The sequence below is a fragment of the Anguilla anguilla genome, chromosome 7 (assembly GCF_013347855.1).
Source record: "Anguilla anguilla isolate fAngAng1 chromosome 7, fAngAng1.pri, whole genome shotgun sequence".
Taxonomy (NCBI): Eukaryota; Metazoa; Chordata; class Actinopteri; order Anguilliformes; family Anguillidae; genus Anguilla; species Anguilla anguilla.
Window position 1 is genome coordinate 13,033,073 of NC_049207.1, and position 21,208 is coordinate 13,054,280.

A 21,208-nucleotide genomic window follows, 5' to 3' on the forward strand; every position below is an offset into this window, starting at 1 on the left:
AAGTACTCTCATAACTGGGAGTTCTAATCCTTTAAATGAACACAATAACAAACAAGACCAGGAAAGTATACTTTTTACAATAGTTTATCATATGAAAACATAAAAAGAGCTAAACGTGCTCCTACTGTAACACTAGCTGGAAAGTACAAATCTTTAGTTAAGAATGAAAATTTCAGTCTGATATAAAAATCTAAATAGCCCACTCAGATTGGCAGTTAAGCAGTGGCAAGGTTTCTAAAGTCTTCTCACGAAGTAAATGCTCAGTGTTGCTAAAAATAAAAATACAACAGGCATACAAAGAATGCACACACTCAGTGACCTGCAAAAGAGATGTTTGGGCAGTTGGAAGCAATAACAGAGCAAATACTCATCCCTTACAGAATTGTTTGTGCCAATCTTTTGCCTTGTTTTTAATACAAAAATTGCTGTTGAGCAGTCAATTGCCTTGTGGAAGGGGCCCTTCCGAACACCACATTTTCTGTATGCTTCAAAGCGAATCCATCAGACTGAAAAGTAATGCCACACAGGACTCCATTTTGTAGCTCGCTGATACAGAGGCACAGAGGTGAGTGCACCTGCGCGAGTCACCTGGACAGGGCGGAGCCCATGTACTGCAGGGCGGTGCTGAAGAGCCCCTGGAGCAGGCGGGGGACACGCTCGCACACCCCCTTCACCAGCATCATGGTGAGGGCCAGCACCACGCGCTCCTGGGGCAGCTGCTCCAGCCCGGACCCCAGGCCCTGCCCCAGCACCGACTGCACCTCCGCTGACAGGTGCCTCTTCCAGTCCTGCGCAACAGGCGGGGTTAAGCTGAGGGCAGCACGCCCACCGGGGCTAAAGGCCAATGAGGCGACACAAACTGACAAATGGACACATGCACACTACAGCTGTGCCATAAAACACTGCAGACTATAGGTACCATCCAGACAGTGGTCAGAAAAGGATACAAAATAATAAACCAAAACACCACTTAGCACTTTTTAAGAGTTGCAATCACACACACCTGCGGGGGAGAGCTCTGCAGCTTGCGCATGAGGTTATCAGCAGCACGGGAGACCACCCTGTTCTCCATCTGGTCCGCTATCTCGATCAGCTCTGCCGCCACGTTCCTCAGGACCGCCTCATTGGCAGGGTTCACTGGACACAGGCCCAGAAGAGTAAGAGAGAGGGTGAGCAAACCCAACCTTTCTGTGCCACACTGGGTCTCATTAACATAATATCACATTTCAAAAACCATCAATTTACCACATAATTAGGAGGTAAGTGTAAAAGATGCTTAGGTACCTGGCCTTATAGTTCTGACTGACAGTTCATGCCACCAAATGTATAAAAACACACACCTCTAAACCATTAATGCAGTCACGTATGGTAGGCTTCAGTTGTGTAAAAATCACTTACACAAACATAGATAACGGAAATGGATCCTTCAGCCATTAGGGGCTTTCATCAGAGCTAACACTCAATTTTGTCAAATCACTTTCATAGCTAAATCGAGAAAAAGGAAATAAATGTGCACTGATGCATTCAAATCTGAGAGAATCAGACAGCACCTGCTTCCCTTTCTTGGTAACAGTATACCACCTCTGCTCTACTGTATTTTTATTCTATAGGCAGCTTCAAGATCGTTTTTGTCAGTCTGGAGAAGTGAAATCTCTTTCGTTCTGTGTTAACAAACACCCTATTGAGGAGGTAATATTAAGAAGCTACGCTCTGCTGCTCATGCTGTGGACAGAATTAAAAGCACAAAACTAACGACCTCACCTTGCCGGGCCACCTCGACACTGGGCTCCAGGTGTGCGACCAGGTCTCTGGGTTTGCAGCAGAAGTGCCCGTCTGTCTGCAGCTCCCCATCCTCTTCGGCGTCTTGGTCGAAGCCATTGCAGTTGATGTCCCTCCAGTCCAGTTTCAACTCCTGTCCCAAGGTATCCAACTGTTTAGTGAGTTCCTCATTCTTACAATCCTGCTGCAGGAAGGACAGGAAGACAAGTGGAGTGATGCGGTCCAGTTCCACACCCCCAGGCTCCATAGCTGGCTCAACTTCTCAGGATCGTGGTCACTTCTTTCGCAACCAGTCCACCCTGCGAAGAGGTAAAATCTACGTGACTGAGGAAGATGGTCGGTATGAAAGAAAGAGAATCATTTAACATTATTCAATTCAACCATCTAACGTTACCTGCGAACGTTACCTGCCCTTTTTTGATGAAATCTCCTTTGTTTTTATTTTATTATTCTTGTTCTAATTGCTAATTTAACACTCAGCTCAGCTTTATTCTCGAACAGTTTAGCTAGCAAAACCAGAAACACCAGGGGTAACATTTTGCAAGGCAGCTGTTTCAAAAATATCACAACAATCGTGCACGAGATGCATAATTGCACGAGCCACAGCGAATCCCGCAAATTCTTCTCTACAGTGTAAAGATGTTCATACCGGGCAAAAGCTGGATAAAGAATGTCTGTGGAAATTGATCATCACTAATTCTACCCCAGGTCTGCTACAGCATTTTAACCCAGCTCGGCAGTGTAAAGACAGCTTAAGTTAGCCAAATGTTAGACAATGAATGAGTATGTACATAACGTTTATTTTATAACAACCATTTTTATTCAGTAAATAGTAGGCTAAGTGTTATAGTTGGCGTGGCCCAGGTGCCAACTGACTGACACACAGGCGACACTGGTTGGATCCGGTTGGATCTCTGGGAAGTGAGGTCCAAAAACACACCTGCAATTGCTGCTTTTTGCCATTGGTACCGCCAAAGAGAACGAAACGGAAATCTTCGAGATTGTAACTTTAACGTTAGCCAGCTAGTTATTATAGACAGCTAACTTAGTCTACGTAAACGTTTTTAAATGCAATTTAAATGCGAAACAAATACTAAATGGCAAATACATGCGAGAAACCTAGCTTGAGTTATAACGGTACCAATTCAGAATACATTTTAGCTAGTCTAGCTAACTAACTTCGATAACGTTAATAATTAATTTGTTACGTTATTATCTAGCTAGCTAGCACTAAGAATTCAGCCCTATCACGTTAAAGCATGTTCCATTAACATACCTTAGCTAACGTAGCGCGAATTACGCTTCTACTGATTACGAATATATGTAGCTAAATATTATAGCTAGCTAAATAACGTTCGGCTACTTTGCAAGCTGTTAGCTAGCTAGTTAAGAGCTAGACAGCTAAGCACATCGGAAACGTGCAGTCGATACCAAATTCAGATAGTTAGTCTAGCCAACTCAATAATAGCAATTCGTTAGAGGTTAACGAAGCTTTACGTACTGCCTGAAGAGCAAAAACAAATGAACAGCTTCAACATAATGCCGTCTAAACGAATACAACTCATCATCACTTAGAAAACGCCGTTTAAAATCGAGCCATGGTGCTTTGTTTATTTCTGAAAAAAATTCAGCCACGAGAAACAGTAAAGAAGGAGCAACTAAAGGCTCAGATCACATGGATTATATGAATTATTCTTTAATTCAATTTAGAAACAAATATACTCGATTTAGTGAAACTCGCAGTCAGACTTCGTCGGAGGAAGTCACAACTTGCAGAATAAACTAGCTGTGTAAAACAGCGAAACAATTAACTAACTTACCCGATTTGATGGCTACTGTCCCTTTGTCCACAGTTAGAAAATTAAGGGTGTTGTGGTTTCTCCTTACATCGTTTCAGGCGCTCGTGCCCTTTGCAAAAGACAGTGCAGCAAACAACGGCGCAGACCACAGACTAATACACAGACGAAGCGTAGTGTAAGCACCACATACAGTTCATAGGGAGCCACCAACTTTCACTTCGCGCGGGGAAGTTTTGAGCATGCTTGTCTATCTGAATATGGGCCTCCGGGCTAGTGACACTCGAATGACAACACAGGAGTTTAAATACTGAAACGTCCGGGAACTTTCCCGACTGTTTACAGCTCAGTCCTTTGAACCTTGTTTTTAAAATATCAAAATCCCCTTAATTGCGGTTATTTCCCCGTGAATACCGACAAAATTATGGGAATACCAGTAGGTCTACTCCAATTTTACTGCCAAAAAATGCTTAAGTAGAAAAACAGTAAGCGGTTAAAACTATGAAAATTTATATGTAAATGATTTGACTCAAATACACATATTTTACCTCACCTCGGTTTGAAATACAGACCGTTTAACAAAATGGCCAGGTTCTTCACCTTAGCCTCCCATCACCACAAAATTACTGGGGACAGGGATGTGGAATTATTTTTCCCCTAGGTCGTCTGTGTATTATATCAGCACCTCTGTTAATCTCAAAAACTGGGCAGATGGATTTCTTTTTTTAAAAGTGCCATTACAAAATGAGAAAATTTTATATATACTCTTTCTTAACTGGACAAAATAATTCAACATTTAAAATTCACTGAACAGTAATCCAGGGCATAGAAGTTAACTAAATGAACACACATGTTCATTCATTAACATGTGTATATTGTGTGTGTAGATCCTAAGCGAATGGTTTAGGCAGCCAGCACAGTGACAGTGGGGCATGGTTCCTAAAGCACAGATGGGTCGGGAGATAGTGTCTGGCATCGGAGCCTCTTTAGTTGGGGATTTCCCTCACCAATGTAAAGTAGGGAGGCCTGCCAGAAACAGATAAATGCAACAGCAGTGCTCACAAGTCCACACATCATGTACTAATACCATACACTTATTTTTTATTTTATTTTATTTTTTTTTTGGGGGGGGGGGGGGGGGTCATTTAATAAAAGGAAGAAAAGGGTTTTCTGTTTCTCGGTGAATGTCCGGTAACATTTGATAAGACTACATGTTTATGGTGAAAAAAGCCCAACAATACATGCAAAACCAACAATAAACAGTTGCCCTCATTTGTGCAGTCAGTTTCTGTAAGGACTTTGGTGTCACCAGTTTTGAATTTGTTGTCCATCACCTCACTCACTTTTCAAATCCTTATTCCTGCAAAATATTTATATACAGAACATGAATCATCTGCAAAAATAATCTCCCATCGATTTCACTGCTTGGTCTAATCAAACAGAAAATCCCTGTCTGGTTGCAAGGATTTGAAAAAGCACAATTGTGAATCCTTCAAGTTCATTAATCATAAAACAAATGTGATCCATTGAGACCAGAGCTCTCCTGATCAATACTCAATGATGTGTTACTCCAGTTTCACTGGAAAATTGGCAAAGAAATTGAAGGGTGTAATTCAATTTAAAAACAAATGTAAAACTTTTATTTACAGTTACAGAAATTTAGAGGCCACTTAAAAACACACTTGAAAAACAGACAGATCACTTAACTCGTTCTCTCAAGAGGCATTCGGCAGTGTGTGGGTATTCCAGTGTGAAGTATACAGCAGTGAGAGGATATTCCACAGTGTGAGGTATTCAGCAGTGCTAATTAGTAGTCAGGGCAGCCTGCACGCTTGCCCACACAGCAGAGAAAACCACTACTGGCTATGATTCTGCAGAACACACTGCTCACCGAATGAGTAGTTGGAGGATCATAATATAGGTATGGAGATACAAGTAAAACATGCCTTGGTGCTTCAGGCTAGATGAAAATAACTCTCCCACAAACAGTGAGGCCACTCTTTAAAATGGGAGATGGACAAAATCAGATTTGCACTAATGGTACACAAACAGTAAAGAAAACATAAATAAGCATCTGCTATGAGTTTATGCTTTTTATCCAGAGCTTATCTGCCTTCTCCCACTCCACCCTCTCCCTCATTCCTGGCCTTAATCTCCACTGGACTCTGCTGTGTTCCAGTTCCAAGTGTAAAGAGTCACAGAAAGGAAAGGACGCATTCATCAGCGTTCTGCAACACCGTGCTCACATTGCTACAGGTGGCTGTGACCTTGATTCTTTGTGGAAAGCTGGCATGTAGACACAAAACAGTCCCCTGCCAGAATGTGCAGTGCTGTGTCCAGGCATCGCCGTACCATGTTATGGGCTTCAGAGAAGCATAGGTCCCGTCAGGCTGAAAGAAGTCCGCATGCTACGGTCCGGTTCTGGTCAGTACCCTGGACAGCCGAAGCTCATGGACCTGGCAGCATTCCTCCCAACCACTCTGTTGCCCATTCTGGGAAGCGACCCGCCGTGAGCGGACTGCTGCACCAGAGCGTGGAGGGGCTGCTGTGGGGACACAGCTGCCATACGGGCCTCCTTCAGCTCTCTGTGAGGGACACAGGGAGGTTCACCCGGCTGCATTCATTTACACACCAGCTTCACAGCAATGGCATCAGAAATCAGATATTCACCTTCAGATAGCCCGTGACAATGCAGTAGCAATGACAGCTGTTGGCAGCTGTATTGCGGTCATAGAACTCACATAATGGGTTCACCTCACCCAATCTGATCTTTGAAAGCAGCCATAGGGTAAACCAGTTCAGCACAGCAATGGAATATCAGTTTGAAAAATTAAAGGCTAGAATGAGCACTGGTAGAGCATGGCAACCATTCTCCATCAGAGAGGTACTCACAGGACTTAGACAACACTGAGTGGTGTTTTATATTCCCAGTCTACATACCACTTCCATATTCTAAGAACACGAAAGTGCAATTGTGTCATGTTTAATAACTATTCTTTTGACTTCTTTCAGCAAATATAATTCAAACAGCACCACCTGGTGGACCATCACACCTTCTTTAACAAACATTTTACTTTTTAAGACTGCAATTGTCCTACACTATACGAGATGCAAGCAAAAACAAATGTGCGCGCACACACGCACCTTTCCAACATGGCAGTCCTGAACCTCTCCACATTCAGCTCCTTGCGCAGCTGTGAAGCTATTTTCTGCGCACCTTCCCTGCGCAGGAGGGGATGTCTGCACAGCGCTGATGCGGAGGGGCGCAGGTTTGGCTCAGGACGCAGCAGCATCTAAGAGAACACAGAGCAATCACCATCTGAGACGGGCCAGACAATGTTACACCAATACAACTACCATCTTTGGGGGAAATCAGTTCTCTAATGAACCATTCACACTGCACTGCCTCCACTGAAGAGGAAATCACGTAAGGAGGAAACTGTATTATACCTTCCTTGTCACCATGCATTAATCTGGACACTCGTACACACCTGTGTATTCATAAAGCACCTTGTGATCAAGTCATCACAGTCCTCATGCTGAATTGCTTTGGCCTCAAATGTGGAAACTCGAGCCCCTTACATTTCATGCACGTTACCTCCTGGGGCCCCATAGGCCCAAGTAAAGGAGGGAAGGGGGTACCTGGATGAGGCTTTGGAAAGCCGGTGAGAGCTCCTGGGACAGAACAGGCAGGTGGGCCTGGCGCAGCCTGTGCCACTCTTCTCCATTTGATGGCAGTGGGGGCGCCCCGGCCGCTAGCAGCAGTGTCAGGCCCAGGGCAAAGATGTCCGCTTTGGGCAGGTGAGTGTAGTCCTGCAGGACAGGGAGAGGAGAGAGCACAGTGTAGGTCTGAGTGGGTGGGGTGAGACAAACTAAAATCCAACCGTCTTTACTGAAAAATGAAGTGCTGAGCAACAACAAAAGCCAGAAGACTACTGTGGCCCGCCAGGACCACGGTTGGCCATCCCTGTTCTAATACAAGCAGGACAAAGAGAGGAAATATGGCGTGTCACCTCACGCAGAACCTCAATGGCCAGGAAGCGACTGTCCCCTTCCTCCACCTGTGGGCTTCTGCTGGACGTCACATGACCGAGGTCACCTGCAGAACAGAAGGCTACAGCTGAAACACTCCAGTGCCACTGACCTCATCATTTGCCTAGACAATGTTGCAAACAACTCGTTAGCCATTTATTCAACAAACCAAAAAAAAATACCTTAAATCACAGCAGCAATGTATTTTTAAACGTGATCTTCCTGTATCTTCCAACAATAGATTATTCATAATATTCACTCATACCACGTTTTGCATAATGTTAGCTTTATGAAGTTGCTATTCACACATGAAAAGTGTGAAAATGACTTTTTTAAAACAAAACCTCTGACAAAAACAGACAGCATTTGGAGTGGTAGTGAAACTGGGCGGATAAACACCTAGGTTGTAGCTTTGATTCCCAGATGTATAAATGGGCTGTATGTAAGCTGTACACGTTGCTATGGATAAGAACAAATGCCTAAAACGTGAATGTGAACTTCAGGACAATACCAATTTTATAAAGCACCCTTGTGGATGGGATTCCATCTTCCTCTTCCTCACTCTCTCCCTCAGCAGCAGTGTTCGCAGGGAGCCGTTGACAGATGAATATGTTACCTGGACAACAATTTTGCAATTATTATGGAATATGCAGCATAAATGTAGTGCAGAGACAACCAACAGCAGACAGAAAGACTACTCAGAAAATAAAATGTCTGAAAAGAAATCGTCTCACTGGGTTTGATGTCAAGGTGCACAAGCCCAGAGCTGTGGATGTACTTGAGGCCCATAGAGACTTGGAGCAGCAGGTCCATCAGCTCCAGCTCCAGGAACAGCGCCCCTTGCTTTTCCTTTTTTGCAATAGCATCATAAAGGCTCCCACCTGCGCAAAACAAAGTATGTATTAAGAGAAGTTTCAAAGTGAACCCACTTCAGTCCAAGTACCAGTTATCTCTCTCCAAGCCATGCACATACATACATACACACATACTGTATGTACACACACTTTCAGGGTTCCCTTACCATCACAGTACTCGTTCTGGATGATCATGTGATCATCCTCAGCCCATGCAGAGTAGTAACGCACTACATGTGGGTGATGCCCTAGCACAGCATGGGCGTACACCTCCTTCAGGGCCAGCTGCCTTGGGAAAAAAATAAAAACACCACATCCCATCTTCAATTGGTTTTCACAGCAAAGCCCTTTTCAGTGCTTCCAAGGACTGATGAGGACTGTTGGTGATTGATCTGACAACTGCTCCATGCATACACAGCAATTACGTTCTATGCTTTCAGCTTAACTACAGATATTCTGAACATACTTGCTCAGTTCACACTATTCAGGTGCACTAGTGATAGCACAACAGTAAAATGCTCCCACACATTGTTACCCTGCAATTCAGTCACAGACATTCATGAGGTTATTCCCCGTACTATATTAGTTTAAAGGAGGAAACCATTTGGCAAAGTCTGTCTTAATCCTATGTGGAGTAGTGAGCCTGTGATAGGTCTGAGCTGCAGAGGGGACTCACTCATTGGCTGAACCAGCCAGTGGGCGGCGAGAACGTTTGATGGCGTACAGACAGCCATCCAACCTTTTCACGCACTTGTACACAGCGCCAAACTCCCCTATGCCGATGCGACCCAGCTCCAGGAACTCGCTCTCATACCGCGACAACATGGAGGCCTGCACAGCCGGCCTCTGGAGTGGGAACAGGATGGATAGAGCACAGGAGAAGACAGAAAGGAGAGAAGACATGGGAAGCCAGTTTCACAGGCTTTGTATGACCTTCCCTGTCCAAATCAGTCGATGTGTCGTGAACATTCTGGAGCAAAATGGTTGTCAGGCATCAACCAGGTGGGTGAAGGACATTGGTGGCGGTTGAGGCGAGCTTGCCACAACCCCCCCCCCCCCCCCCCCCCCATAAAGTGCATTAGTTCATGAGATGAAAGGCACAACATAAAATCATTCCATTATTATCATTACCAATACGAGTCAATGTGTCAATGGGGAAGGAGGACAACAATGAGGGAAAGAGGGAGATCAGAGACAGGCAGTAAGTTAAAATTCTCACATGAAACACAAATAAAATTCCTCTACTCAGTCCTTCCCACAACTTAACAATGCACCTTTGATGGGAGAAATGTTTCATCGTCCTCATCTGATGAAGTTGGATCTTCCTTGTCCCTGAAAGAGAATTGAGAGAATTTTATCAGAATGTGCACAGGCTTTTCATTGGATACTCTTGGAGCCTTGTGATCTGGAGGTCAGGTGTGATCGGAATCATTTTTATTTCTGACTGGCAAGTACCTGAGTTGATCATCTTCATCACTTCCCCACCCTTTCCTCTTGAGCGTCTCACTGGCTCTGCGGAATGTGTTTGGAGTGAAGGGATTCACATTGACAGAGGGCACAGGGCTATGTCGGGTGGGATCACTTGCCCTGGTGAAGTGCAGAGTCCTCTGACTACTGCACGGTTTGCTAACGGAGCTGGACAGGGAAGACTTGGAAAGCAGGCTCTGGTGGAGAAAAAAATAAACACATATCGGCTAGCTACACACAAAAAGTACACAAACACACTGATAACGGCCCATCTCAAGTCGTTACTGCACTTAAATAAGCGAACCCAAATTCGCCTCGCACCTTCGGTGTGCTGGGTGAATCACAGAGTCTGAGCTTTTTCCACGCGCAGCGTAAGGGAGTGGTAGGAAATACAGAGGGAGTCACGGAGCTCCGGGATCGATGACGCGGTATTTTGGGCGTCCTGCAAATTGATTCAGGGCTTCGGATGCTTCTGGTGCCCCAGTCGTCCAAACTGCTATCACTACCGTCCTCTCCGCAGCTCGAGAAATCCAACTGCTGCACCGTGCTGTCGCTTGCGCATTCCATCGCCACTGCTGTCAAGTTCACCCGTGGAAAAAACACATTAAGTGGATATAACGACACGATTTATCTGAAGTTAGAGCATTTAAGTCCAAACGTTTTTTATGATCAAAACAACACAGAAACTTATGAAACGTGCTAAAATGAGATGATTCAGCACACGATTCAAAATGTGCGTCGTTAAGAAGTAATCTAAAACTAAAATATCTAATCTTGCACTAAATCAAAATAGCCTACCTGTAGCTTTTCAAGAAAATACGTCTAACCCGACAGTATCGTTTGAATCCGCTTAGTGATAGTCAAGTACAAATACACGTGGTTTAGTTTTAGAGTCACTCATTGATTAAGCATTCATGGAATGCTAGTTCAGTCCTCCGGGCTGTAACTCAAACATGTGTAGACAAGCACATAAGCATAAATGTGCATCTTTTAAAAGCAATGAGCTACTCCTGTCGGTCATGACAACATTTACTCAGTTTTGTAACATTGATTCGAGCCAACCAGCAACTTACTTTCTGACGGTCTTTCACACGACCATTCTTGAGTTTCGCACTAGCTGAACTAATTTGCTCAGTGCAGATTTTCACAAAAAGCGCCTACTACTGTTATACCCGCCCATATATTCAGTGTTCCATTGGCCGCGTATCACCGATGTCAAAATACTGACAAGTACTACCACGTATCAAATTCGAAAACTGTTATCTTCCGTAAATTAATGAAAAGCATCGTCAGCAGTTTTTTTAGAATGGAGAAAATGGGCCTAAAACATTGTCAATTTGCAGGACAAAACAAAATTCAAGCTAAACTAAGAAACGTTTCAAAACATCGACGATAACAGCGTACTAGATATCAAAATATGAGTTTTTATGTTAGCATCGAACATGCCAATGTATTTCATTCAATTCTAATTTGAGAGGAAAAAAGAACCCTCTGATGTGTCACAGAATGCTAATGAACGCACATGAGCGGAAGTAGTGCTTATCTGACGTCAGCAAAACACTGCCTGCCAACACCAAGCAGATTGGAGCTGCCGTATTTATTATCAGCGATCGGACTGGGTGTAATTGTGTGAATAATAACTGCAGTAGTTTTTGCAATTATTCAATGATTTTGTTTAGTTTACGTTGGTATTTAGCTGTCACAAACGAGTTGCTAATGCTTTCGCATTGAGGGTAGCTACGCGTTGTTTACCCACTGTGTCTACAGTGAGAACCTAGCTACGATGGTAGAGCAGTCGGACCGCGCTCCGCTGCTCGACTGGGAAGAGCTTCCCCCAGCAGGACCGACCGCTGCATTTCCGTCGCCAGAAAAAGAGAATGCTTCCGAACCAAGCCCAGCAAACCCCCGTGCACTGGGAAGCACGGCTCCTGGGACGGGATGGAGCACGAGTCCAGGAGGTGCTGCGAATGTAGCAGCTGTTGTCAGTGGGGACACAAGTTTCACCGGTGCTGTTGTGCACACAGGGCCAGGATGGGATGCACAAAATCCCAAGGGAGACCTTGCGTTTCCCGACTGGGAGGGAGTCTCTACGAAAGATCACAGGGCGGCGGAATGGGAGGAAAAGGACCAAATTGTTGCTGTTTTCGTGGTGACCTTTGATACAAGATCGGGTGAGTAGCAAGCTAGCCTGCAATGGATAAGGATTCAAATGATAAAGCAGCCCAGATACTGAATTTTCTTTTGATTATCAACAGCAAGTGTCATACCAAGGTTTGTAAACCTCCCTGTTTACACTAGGTATAAAAAATAACGCTATAGCCTCGCTTACAGTTTCTACTAAAGAGCAGCCACATTTCCACTTTTCAATAGCAAAACATAGAAGAATGAAGTAACACACCATATTAACGTGGCCAAATATTCACGTTAAAACAAACTGCTGCCTACTGTTAACAGTCGTTTTAAGAAAGTATTTCAGTGTTGATGATTCATTATTGGAGAGTGTTTCACCTTTTTCGTGGGGGTGGGGAGATCAAACAGACAACAAAAACCAAAAACCCATGATGAATACTTGTGGATACTAAAACTTCTCCTAGATCAGCGGATCCCCATGAAACCCTGAACTCTCGCTAATCTTGCATTCAGCCCGAACGGTTTGGCAACACAACTAGCTCTTCTGCATGCATAGTTCAAGGAACATTATAAATGCGTTGGACACAATGAGAAAGTAGATCATAGGTGGGTGTTCTGCGTCCAATTACCTGTCATTCCTGTGGCATTGTCAGTTTGTGTCATTGAATTCTAAATCACTTGTTCTGACCTTGAACTGAATGGCAGGCTTAAAATGGCCAGTATTAAATCTGCCTGTCTGAAATGGCACTGCACACCTCTTGTTCCAAGGAGTTGTCTGTATGTGTGCATGAGGGATATAGGTAGTGTGTTTCCTCAGGATGTCAAGTGACTCACAGACGTCACAAGACTTGTTCCCTGATAACGGATCTCCAGGGAACTGGAACTGCAAGGCTGGGGTCATTAATATTTAACAGGAGAGAGAGCAGTCTGTTTAGGAGTGCTTCAGCTTTAAAATATTTATCTATGCCTAGGTCAGTTACGGTGGTGTCTAACTCACTGAGACAAGCTCAAATTTGAGGTTTTTGTTTCATTTGGGTTTCTCCCATAAGCCATAATCAAATTGAATTTGAGGGACCATGAAATTATGATTTTCTCTTTTCTATAGCAAGTCATGTCATGTTTAATAAGGATGCACCATTGTCTGAACCCTCAGATATATTGTTAGACTTGACATCTTTCAGGCTGGTGACACCATTCTGAGTATACATATTTGTAATACAACATAAAGCCGATTTCAATAAAGGCCTATTGCCTTTATTCCTTATGTGAGATGGCACTGTCACACATCTACTCACAGTTCCTTTTTCACTGTGTGTAGATGTAAGTTTCTGTTGAAGCAAATATTTCCTCCCACTTCTGAAAGAAATTGTCCTTAAGGTGGGCATGGTTCTGTGTGCTAAACAAGCAGCTAAGGACAGACAGCCCCTCTCTGTCTGTTACCTACCACTTTCAGCTACCTCTCTCCATTACCTACCGCTTTCAGCTAATAAAATACCCTTTTCATGGATCTCTCCGGGACAGTAGTTGTGTCAGTCAGTCAGTGAAAGCAATATATGCTGTCTATGTTTGCATTCTTTCTTAACCACAAACTTCCCTTTTCCCCGAACGGACACGCGTGAGAGTAACAGTGCCCAAGAGAATGGTGGAAGAGATTCAGAGATGGGGATAGTTTTTTTTTTTGACATAGTGACTTCTATTGGAAGGGTGACATTGATCCTCTGTGCAATGTTGGAAGCAGAAACGACTGCGTTAGGCATGAACTGGTAATAATGAGTCGGTTTGTGATGGACAGGTAACATGGTGGAGTGGTGTCTGCCTCAGGATATCAATCTGGATGGGGTGGAGTTCAAGTCCATGGCCAGCGGCTCTCACAGGATCACCAGCGACTTCATGTAAGCGTCTCACTTTCCTCCTGCATGGTAACCAGCAGTAACTGTGTTGGGCCTCGTGATGTGCACCTGTTAATTTTCTGTCCCACCCCTCCCCCACTTCCCAGATATTTCCGTAAAGGGTGCTACTTTGGGCTGGCGTGTTTCGCCAACATGCCTGTGGAGAGTGAGCTGGAGAGAGGGGCACGCATGAAGTCTGTGGGCATCCTGTCCCCTTCCTACACCCTGCTGTATCGGTACATGCACTTCCTGGAGAACCAGGTCAGGTGAGTGCTCCTCCCCACCCAAGTTGACTTAACCTTGTCTCTCTCTCTTTCTCTCTCTCTTTCCCATTCTCTCTCTCTGTCTCTCTCTTCTTAATTTTTTAATCTCTCTCTATCATCTTTGTTTCTATCTCCCTTTCTCCCTGCTTCCTCCTCATCTTTCTTCTCTTTTTGTAATTTATTCATCTATAATACATGATACTTTTAGAGTCACTGGGGTCACTGAATACCAGTTAGATTCAGTCTGCGGCAGTTATTCTAGAGCTGATTCCACTCCCATGCAGTTTGAATGTTTAAACATTAGCTTATCTCCCCGATGGCAATTCCTAGAGCAATGAGTCAACTAACTTGTTATTCTAAGTAAAGATATGCGCTGAGGAGGGTGCTTTTCTCAGGTTACAAGGAAATGTCTGTAGTGCTTCAGACAGAGGCAGTGTTTCACTGCAGCCAGCCTTTCTCAATGTCTGGTACATAAAGATTTTCGGCGCTGAGTCAACATTGCTATATTGACCTCCAGACGCCCAAATGGGCCAGTATTGACTTGCAGGGAATGTTAGAGTACCTAATTAGCACACATCTTGGGATTAACATATTGTAATCGTGGTAAACTCTTCCAGGTTGCGGATTAATCTCTGTTCTGTCTGTGATGTAGTGGCTCATTGCAGTGACCCTGCCAGCGTGCCTAAATGACACACTGGTCAGTGTTTGTTGTGATATCCCGTGGTAATGCCCTATGCTGGGTGACCTATTGAATGTGTCTCAATGCAGGCACCAGCTGCAGTGTCCAGGGCAATACTCTCCCCTGGAGGCCTTCTATGAGGACAAGAAGGCCCTGTTGCCCCCCGCAGGGAATGGCCTGATCACCACCTGCCCGACGAGTGCCTGGGGGGCCACGCTGAATCGCTGCATGCACCCCGAGATGAAGGTGGGATATGTTTGCTTGCGCCACGCTGTGACCGCAAATGACATTTTTTATTACTGCTTATTCTTCAGTGGAAACGTCTGCAATTCAGCAGGTCTTCTCAAAACGTTTTCAAAAACGGCCAGTATTGAGCGATGATGATGATGATGATTATGATATGTATGTCCTCCCTGTCTCCCCCCGTGAACCTCCTGTAGATCACCCATCCGGCTGGCTGCATGTCCCAGTTCATCCGTTTTTTTGGGGAGCAGATCATGGTCCTCTGGAAGTTCGCCCTGCTGCGGAGACGTATCCTCATCTTCTCCCCTCCGCCCATCGGAGTGGTCTGCTACAGGGGTGTGTGGGAGTGGGGGTGGCGATGGGTTCTCTGTCACTCAGGCACACGTTACTCGGTGTTAGGGCCACAGCTTTGAACTACGAGAGAGAGATGTGTGCTTTTTACCGTTGCAATTGACTGCAAGTCCAAACATACTTGGAATTGATATTGATTTTCGGTAGTCAATGCTATGACATGTTGAGAGTCTATAAAAAGCAAACCTTTATTTGGCAAGCCATGCTGTTTATATAAAGAAAGACTTGGCCCATTGGTTGGAAACAGTTACATATACTTACATTTGAAAAGGTCCTCTGTGTAATCAGACGCTCTTCAACTCATTTGGTTTTGGCTATATCAGATTTGTGTAAATTGTTCTGACGTCATGCAGTATCCTGTACTGGTCTTGTGCTGAGTCACTGAAGAAAGAGAGGTCAATGTGCCTACTTAGTAAACATTAAATCGGAATGCTGTAAGTTCCAAGGATATTTTTGGTGTGTACTGCCAGAGGCAATAGAACATTGGCTCTTTGATTGGCTCTTTTATGTTCATTGTAAATGTGATCATACATTAGCTTAACATCTTTAGCATGTTCAGAACTGTGCGTCCCAACTGTGCACTCTTTGTACTCATGTGTGGCGTGTACTACATTTGCTTTATGTCCTCCACAGTATACTGCTGCTGTTGCCTAGCCAACGTGTCCCTGCCCGGGGTGGGCGTGGCAGTGCCCGAGTTCCGACCCTTCTTCTACATCAACGTGGCTGACATCACCACCCTGGAGACGGAACTGTCTTATGTGGCCTGTGAGTTCAGGCTCGGTCCCAGGCCTCACGCGGAATTCCCACCCATGAGCTTTCAGTACATTGTTTCATTCTGGAAAAAATTAGGTGTGAATTAACTGAGTATGTGGGTGTGTTTCTGTATGTGTATGTAGGTACCACAGAGAAGATCTTTGAGGAGAAAAAAGAGCTGTACGATGTTTACGTGGATAACCAGAACGTGAGGACACACAGAGAGAGCCTGCAGGCAATGCTTCGCATCAACAGTGCTGACCGGGAGAAGTACAGGAAACTCAGTGAGCAGAGGTATTGGACTGCCAAACAAGAAATATCTTCTTTTTTTTTTAGGATTTCTGTCTTCAATTTATATTTGAAATCTTTATCTATTACTTTTTTAAATAAGAAAAAATGATTGACAATGAGGTAAGACAGTTTGACTAATTTCAAGATTTTCCAATGGGGTGGGACAGTTTCAATTGACAAGCAAAAAGTAACTGTAAATCAAGCTAATATTTTCTGCTTGAGAGAAAAATAAAGTTTTTATAAGTCTCATTATAAGACTAAAACACTTGACAAGTCTTGTTTTGAAGTGTAGGCTGCCTTTGCTCAGTAAAATTGACAATGATGATGATGGCATTGTTGCTGCTGGTTATGATGATATATTTAAATTTTTAAATATATGATAACAAATAGTCTGGAAGGACAACTGAGAGTTCAGTTATTTAGCATAGGGAAGGTGGGGAGGGAAGCAAGGGAGTACAATCAGCTGTAGTGGGGATGACTCAAGTGTTTGATAGCCAGGGCCCTATTCATCAAACAATTGTGATATGTGCTTCTATTTGTTTAAAATAATAATAATAATAATAATTCTCAACCTATTTCATATTAGATTCACCAAACATGCATAACCCACAGATCTGCTTATCATTTTGTGTGAACCGGCAAATCCCACCTGATTGTAAATTATAAGCACGTACACATGTTCTGTAGTTAACATTAAAAAAAACCACCCTCACATCACTTGCTGCCCCTGTCAATGTTATAACCTCTCTGCGGAATACAGTTGCTCTGAGAAAAATATAAGGGGGAGTTTCCCCAGTCATAAATCACTACTGCTGTCATAGTGCTCCCTGCAGAGATGAATGCTGGGAGAAGTCCAGACTTGTAGGTGGATGCAAGAAAATGTACATAAGACGAGTGCGATACTACCAGAGGATTCTAGAATAAACAGCATTTTTGTGTCTGGCATTATCTCAGACTGTGACAGTGACTGCCCCATATATATAATTTACATGTAACATGTTTCCTATTGTGAATAATTTCCCTTAATACTGAAGACTGAATACTTAATACTGAAGTTTTAGATTTGTTTGGGTTGATGCCTATTCAACAGAGAAGTGCATTGATGGCTGCCACATTATGAAGGGTTTACTTGATTCATGTGCTTATAAATTCATCATGGTGTTCTGAATGGTTTTATTGATAGCATGAACATCCAGGGGACGCAGATTATCAACATGCCGCTAATATGAACACATTTTAATGTCTTTCTGTCCCTTGTTTACAGAGTACTAATTTCAGCTCAGCACCAGGGAACAAATCATTTTTAATGACTCTGGTTTTCACATTGTTATTCATATTTCACGTTTCTGTTCTGTTGTGTTTACTAATGCTCAGTCTGTCGTGCAAATGTGCATTTCCTCTTTTGTGCTACAACTTTTAGGAGCAATCTTATTTATTGGTTCTTGTGTAATTTCATATGCATATTAATAAAACTAACACTTACTATACTTACCTATTCTTTAGATAATCCCCATAATGACCGCAGTGACTGAAGCTGTCTGTTTTAATAGCCTTGTCTGAAAGTGGGCTCCTCCTACAGCACTGTGTCTCCATAACAACTTATTTACTTTGTCCAGAGGCAAGAGTGCCCCCTACTGGTTCAGCAGCCCTATTTACAACAACAACTTATTTTACCCAGCATTTTTCCATCCAAGTCTAGTCCCTCTTTTTTGGCTAAAGAAAACTACAGGGTAGTATGGCTGATAGCTTGATGATGCCATTGCTAATGTGTAATAACAATGAAAAAATAGTTTTGGCTGATGGTGGTGAGATGATGCTGACCTAAGTGATTTTGGTCTCTTCAGGCAGATGCTTCTCTACTCTCAGGAGGTGGATGGAGACTGCACCTCCAGCGAAGAGGACCTCTTTATCCTGTGAGTATACAGTGTTCAGGAGTAGAATAACTCTGTCTAGCTGCTGCGTGGCTCATTCGGTTAAGGCACCACATTGTAGTGCATGGATGAGCCTCACAGCCTCGGATTTAATCCGGACTGTGCCAGTGATGGCTGTGGCCGGCAGCTCCATAGGTTGACATTGTGATTGCATCGCCCAGGGTACTGAGGAGGACTCAGTCCGTTAGGAGTTCACGTCTCATTGCTCCCTAGCGACCCCCGCCGGTCGATTGGGAGCCTGTGTTCTACATGCTACAGTTGTATATGAAAGGTTGTCCTGTGACTCTGTGAACTTGGCTGTGGGCCCAACACGGGTCACCTGACACTCCTGCTGTCTCTATCATCTCGGCAGGTTTTTCATGGAGCAGAACAACCGCATCTTTCAGACTCTGTCTGAGGTGGCGGGGAGTGCGGACCCCACCCTGACCACGGACCACGTGAGGGCCATGGGGCTGGACCCCCAGGGTGACCGCGGCTTCCTGGTGGACCTGCTGGAGCTGTACGGCATCGATGCCATGCTGGTCATCGACAATCCCTGCTGCCCCTGAAGACACCTCCCCTGTTTTCTGCCCCTTTGGTCTGAACACACTGCCCCTTGCCACTGCCCCAGGGTCGGGAGATTACTCCTCCTCCACCTCATGCCTGTATGGCATCTGTCCTGCTGAACAGCCGTGAACCTGCCCTTTGACCCGCCTCTGGAAATACTCTGGTTCCTTTGTGCTGTGTGGGTCCTGCATTCTGTGTCCAAACATTGTTATCCATGTATTATTCCTGTCTCAGTCATGTTGGTTGGTTGGTCGGTCTGCCCGTCAATCTTGTCCGTAGGTCCCTCCTTTCTCCCTCAGTGGCAGAATGTACTTCCACCTGGGGCATGACATTAAGGAAGTGTTTTCATTGGCTCTCTTCACCTTGCTTTAACTGAAACATCCCGGAATGAGGAAAAGCAAAGGAACAACAGAGGAAATGTTTTTTTTTGTACTTTAATGTGCCTCTTCCACCTGCTTTCTTCAGTAAGGACGGAATACTGTCTCTATCTCCAGTACTTTTTTCTGGAGAATTGATTTTGTAAACCAGTAAGCCTGTGGACTGAGTGGCAGGACACTTTCTGTAGAATTGTTGGAAGAGGACTCCAGTCATGGGTTCTCCAACAGTTGTGTTCAGTTTAATCCTTTTCAGCAGGTACTCATCTTCTATGGGTCTGTATTTCATTGGGAGGAAAAGGGAAGGACAGAATTTGTCATTTGCGCTGTGACTGTCTGGCATTTCATTTTCCCTACAGTATTTCGCTAATTGTACTGCTGCTGTATTTGGAGCCTTCGCTGATGAAGCAAACAGAGTCAATCAATAACGTGTGCATTACCAGCAATAGCAGACCATCCGTTAATGTGATCTCTTTCTTTTACCTCTTTTCATTCAGTCATAGAGAAAGAATCTTTCATTAATTATTTTTTTAGGAGCGTAGTAGAACTTTTCCAATGAGTGTGGATCAGTAGCGTATCACACACTGTCCAGATACCAGGACTGGCCACAAGTGGACAGCAAGGGTCCAGTTTAAAATAAGCACAGAGAGAGTCGCCTTCATAGAGATGGCTTTGTTTGAAAAGACTGGAATGCCGAGGTTCTCAGGTTTTGAGGGTGTCGCACGCAATCCATTTCATATCTGTTACTAGACTTGAACAAACGCAAGCTCTGCTGTCCTGCTCTGTGGAGGAGAGGCTCTATAAGTGTCTGTTTTACTTGAGAAATGGACACATTTACATGTAGAGTGAGCATTGGGGTTTGCAAGGAAGGGAGGCTGCCTTTTTCCAGAAGTCTGGTTTCTGATGAGGGATCTGGATCAGAACCATGAAAGAGTCTGTGTGCGTGCATGAGTGTGTGCGTGTGCACGTTTTAATTGTAAAAATAAATATTAATGGTGGCAAACTGTAAGCCTATGACAGCATTCCAAGTGAGGGTGGTTGTTGATGAAATGAGACCTCTCTTGCTATGCCTTTGCTTGTAATAACCTTTCTCTTTTTTGATAGTTGGATATTTATTTAACAGAAAGAGGGAAAATAAATTCACAAATGTATGTATTTATCTAAATGCTTACCTTCACGGAAGAAGGAAGTGATAGCAATGGTTGGATTTAATATTAAATAATTTTGTTTTTACTTGAGGGATATACCCAATGGCCTCTGTCTCATTGTCTGTTGGTCTGTCAGTTAGGGATAATTATTAACTGCTCAGTTGGTTTGATTTTCTTCTTGTTGATTTTTGGAATAATAACTCTCAAGTGTTTTTGCAGTACAGGTTCACTGCATTGTAGAAAATTTTATTTCCTGTTTATTTTTATTAATTACAAAAGGAACTGATCTTAATCTGTGGATGTGATTCCCTATTACGGCCTACTTAATGATTGCTCCACCTCCACAAATAAATATAGAACATACTGTACTTTTATTTAAATTTCTGAGCTTGTGAAAATACTGTTGTATTGTATTTCTATTGCAAATGGCCTAATGCTCTGCCAGCAGATGTGTTTAAACGAGCAGATGGACTCAACTGGCACTCTCCACAAGGGGAAAGGATGACCATACAGTGTGCTGTGTGTTTAGCCAGGACTTCTCGTCCAGCAGCACATTTTTATTTTATTTAAATGAGCTGGACTGGTTTGTAAATTGGACGTGATAAAAATGACAAAAACAGTTATGCAGCTTGATGTCAGATATAAGCCCAGTTTGTGTTTTCCCGCATGCAAAAAAAAAAAA

At 43.8% G+C, this 21,208-nt stretch overlaps 3 protein-coding genes across 6 annotated transcripts; 1 reads left to right on the forward strand and 2 right to left on the reverse strand.

The window, feature by feature from the left end:
- Nucleotides 1–66: 66 nt before the first annotated feature.
- Nucleotides 67–3,865, reverse strand: bida (BH3 interacting domain death agonist). Of its 2 annotated transcripts, none has more exons than XM_035424427.1 (4): nucleotides 3,600–3,865; nucleotides 1,762–2,103; nucleotides 1,004–1,137; nucleotides 67–788 (listed from the first exon to the last, which is right to left on the reverse strand). In XM_035424427.1, exons 2-4 carry the CDS (start codon nucleotides 2,024–2,026, stop codon nucleotides 585–587), a joined length of 603 nt encoding a protein of 200 aa, XP_035280318.1. In that variant the 5' UTR covers nucleotides 2,027–2,103; nucleotides 3,600–3,865; the 3' UTR covers nucleotides 67–584. The 2 variants fall into 2 exon arrangements, with proteins under 2 accessions (XP_035280318.1, XP_035280315.1); XM_035424424.1 differs by having other exon boundaries at nucleotides 1,762–2,078; nucleotides 3,600–3,863.
- A 1,322-nt stretch (nucleotides 3,866–5,187) lies between these two features.
- wee2 (WEE2 oocyte meiosis inhibiting kinase) lies at nucleotides 5,188–11,247 on the reverse strand. Of its 3 annotated transcripts, none has more exons than XM_035426593.1 (12): nucleotides 11,002–11,247; nucleotides 10,250–10,503; nucleotides 9,917–10,125; nucleotides 9,736–9,793; nucleotides 9,138–9,307; nucleotides 8,629–8,750; nucleotides 8,342–8,488; nucleotides 8,119–8,223; nucleotides 7,589–7,674; nucleotides 7,218–7,388; nucleotides 6,720–6,868; nucleotides 5,188–6,160 (listed from the first exon to the last, which is right to left on the reverse strand). In XM_035426593.1, the coding sequence occupies exons 2-12, from the start codon at nucleotides 10,493–10,495 to the stop codon at nucleotides 6,001–6,003; spliced, it is 1,623 nt and encodes a 540-aa protein (XP_035282484.1). In that variant the 5' UTR covers nucleotides 10,496–10,503; nucleotides 11,002–11,247; the 3' UTR covers nucleotides 5,188–6,000. The 3 variants fall into 3 exon arrangements, with proteins under 3 accessions (XP_035282484.1, XP_035282486.1, XP_035282487.1); XM_035426595.1 differs by having other exon boundaries at nucleotides 10,250–10,516; XM_035426596.1 differs by lacking the exon at nucleotides 11,002–11,247 and adding an exon at nucleotides 10,727–10,935.
- Nucleotides 11,248–11,441: 194 nt separating this feature from the next.
- On the forward strand, nucleotides 11,442–21,208 carry dennd11 (DENN domain containing 11). The gene is made up of 9 exons (XM_035426597.1): nucleotides 11,442–12,099; nucleotides 13,851–13,950; nucleotides 14,055–14,213; nucleotides 14,979–15,135; nucleotides 15,330–15,468; nucleotides 16,117–16,248; nucleotides 16,380–16,530; nucleotides 18,372–18,440; nucleotides 18,811–21,208. The coding sequence occupies exons 1-9, from the start codon at nucleotides 11,712–11,714 to the stop codon at nucleotides 19,004–19,006; spliced, it is 1,491 nt and encodes a 496-aa protein (XP_035282488.1). The 5' UTR covers nucleotides 11,442–11,711; the 3' UTR covers nucleotides 19,007–21,208.